General features: G+C 39.5%; 1 protein-coding gene across 1 annotated transcript in view; it reads right to left on the reverse strand.

The window, feature by feature from the left end:
- Positions 1-2,156, reverse strand: part of ACTL6A (actin like 6A) — a 49,233-nt gene extending 47,077 nt beyond the window's left edge. Inside the window, exon 1 of the mRNA XM_005419020.2 lies at positions 2,152-2,156. Within this exon, the coding sequence (XP_005419077.2) occupies positions 2,152-2,156 (5 nt within the window). The remainder of the gene's footprint in view (positions 1-2,151) is intronic.
- Positions 2,157-2,373: the final 217 nt, after the last annotated feature.

Genomic DNA, 2,373 nt, shown 5'->3' on the forward strand with positions numbered 1-2,373 from the left:
GCGCCCGGCGGCTCCGGGGCCGGGGGAGCTCCGCTCTCGGGTCTGTGCCCGGCTAGAGCAGCACAACTCGGTTCGGGGCTCAGCACTCCGTAAATCGGCTCTGGCTGTGACTTGCGTGCCTTGTGTGACTGTTGTGGCAAAGGTGAGTCGGAAGGTGCTCCCCGTCTTTAGGAAAAGTGCAAAGTCATTAGATCCTTTTCGTGTCATACTTCGTAGGTATTGCTCGTTTCCCCATCCAGATTTATTTTGAATCTTCTTTTTTAATTTTGCACTTGTTGCTGAGGCTATCGTCTTCGTTAATTTTTAGTTTGATTTCTGTTGGAAATTGTGAAAAGGATCCAGATTGCTACCAGCTGTAGATGTGGTAGAGTAGTTTATCCTGCAATATTATCTGAACTAATGCAAAATAAACCTGTGATCCATTCCCTCCTGTTAATTACACAGTTGAGGATGTTGTCTTTTATTAGGCTGGTTATTGTAGCTTGGAAAGTACATGATTTTCCAGGATGGTTTTCAGTTCTGAAATAGAAGCAGGGTAAATCTCAAAGCTGAGTATGAGCTGAGGCTAAAAGTGTTTAATTTAATTAGGTATAATCAGTTTCTGAAGCAACAGAGGAGTGGATGCTTCTCTGCTGGGTGGAGAGTACTGGGGAAGGAAGGGGAAAGAATGACAAAATGGTGCAGAGAGAGGAGACAGGTACCAGCCTGTAAAACCCGGGGAGAGATGAAAACTGTTCTGTAGGAATAGCAGGGACATGAGTCTGCAAAGTCATGGGAGTGTTCAGAGGAAAACCTGAAGCTGCTTCCTGACTTGTGTTGGAAATATGGGAAGTGATGTCAAAGATGGTCACTAACCTGGCAGTGGAGTGTCAGCTGCAGGAGATGCAGTTGCTGGTTAGAGCTGGGGGAAGTCTGGAGCTGTGCTAACAAGAATAATAACTATATCAACAAATTAAGATGAAACAAACCACATGACAAGCACACACAGTCCTGAAAGTCTCTTAATGGGATGGGAATCTTCAGTGGGTTTTTTGCAGTGTTTGTTTGTGATTTCTAAGCATGATAGCTGTGGTGAAGTTAATTTGTGCTTCCAAAGAACAGACTGATGTTATCTTGGAAGAAGGGGGCTAGGGAAATGAGGGAGATTGTAAGAGTATGGAAATGTCTCGCTGTGTGTCTGCTCTGGCAAACTGTATTTTCAATTATTATTTCTCTAAAATAATCAGTTTTCACAGTGGATAATGCAGATGAGTTGTACAGATTTAATAGGCTGAGAACTAAGGCTGCTATAATAGCATATAGTGTATACCTTTCACCTGTCAGTCATGAAACAAATTGAGTTTCAGGTTACAGATGTTGTTTTCTCTCTTCTGTATTGTTAAAGTACTACAGCAAATAGCTGCTGTTTTATCTACTTCAGCCCTTTCCTGAGTGCTTGGAAAGTTGGTCTTGATTAACTGCTCAGGTCATTTAAAACTTAAATAAAAAATTGTTGGCTGCAAATGTCGTGTTATATTTATATTAGATAATGAAAATTTCAACTGTATTTTTGTGTTTCTCAGTTGAGGACTGATACATCTTGTGTTTAATTAATTTTCAGGTTTCTAAAGAGCAATGTAGGACTCAAAAACTAACCAGAAAACCTTGCAAAAGTAGTTTTGAGTACAGAACTGTGTAGTTCTCTCCTGGACCATTAAGAAAAATGGCACAAAATTTATGAATATAAGATTTTGAAGGTGAATATGAAATACAAGTAAAAAATCCTGACTGTATCTAGAGAAGGGATCTTCTTGAGTTACTCTTCTTTTCTGACAGAGCCTTTAATTTATGACTATTGTGTTACTGAAGACAGTAATTTAGTTTTTTTTATATCTCAGAAGTGACTTTGAATGTCTTATCAAACTAGTAAGAAATTCAGAATCTCTGAGCTTGACGTGCAGTGAAGGTAAATACTTTGGGACAGTGATAATGCAGTGATTGTGTTTTGTACTTAGCACTGTCTGGAAATATCAGTGCTCAGATTAATGCAGCTCCCCAGTGCCTGGAACTGACTGTTTAGAAAGTATGCATAGTATTGCTAATCAAGAAAACATTTTCTAAGTTCCACCAATTTTTTTCTCTATTCTAATTGGATGCAAACCTGTCACTTACTTCATCTTCGGAAGTGTGTAATTAAATTTAGTTGTTATTGTTTTGTTCTTGTATGCAACTCTTGTGTTTTGCAACCCAGAGTTTTGTAATAGAATTTACGTGAAAGATCTGAAACAGAACTACAGCAAAGAACTACAGCTCCTGAAAAACACAGAATGTGTGCTGTTCTCTCGAGGCTGTGCTTTGGTGCAGAGGGATTCATGGAGCTTTCTGGAGAACAGA

The sequence above is a fragment of the Geospiza fortis genome, unplaced genomic scaffold, assembly GCF_000277835.1.
Source record: "Geospiza fortis unplaced genomic scaffold, GeoFor_1.0 scaffold172, whole genome shotgun sequence".
Lineage (NCBI taxonomy): Eukaryota > Metazoa > Chordata > Aves > Passeriformes > Thraupidae > Geospiza > Geospiza fortis.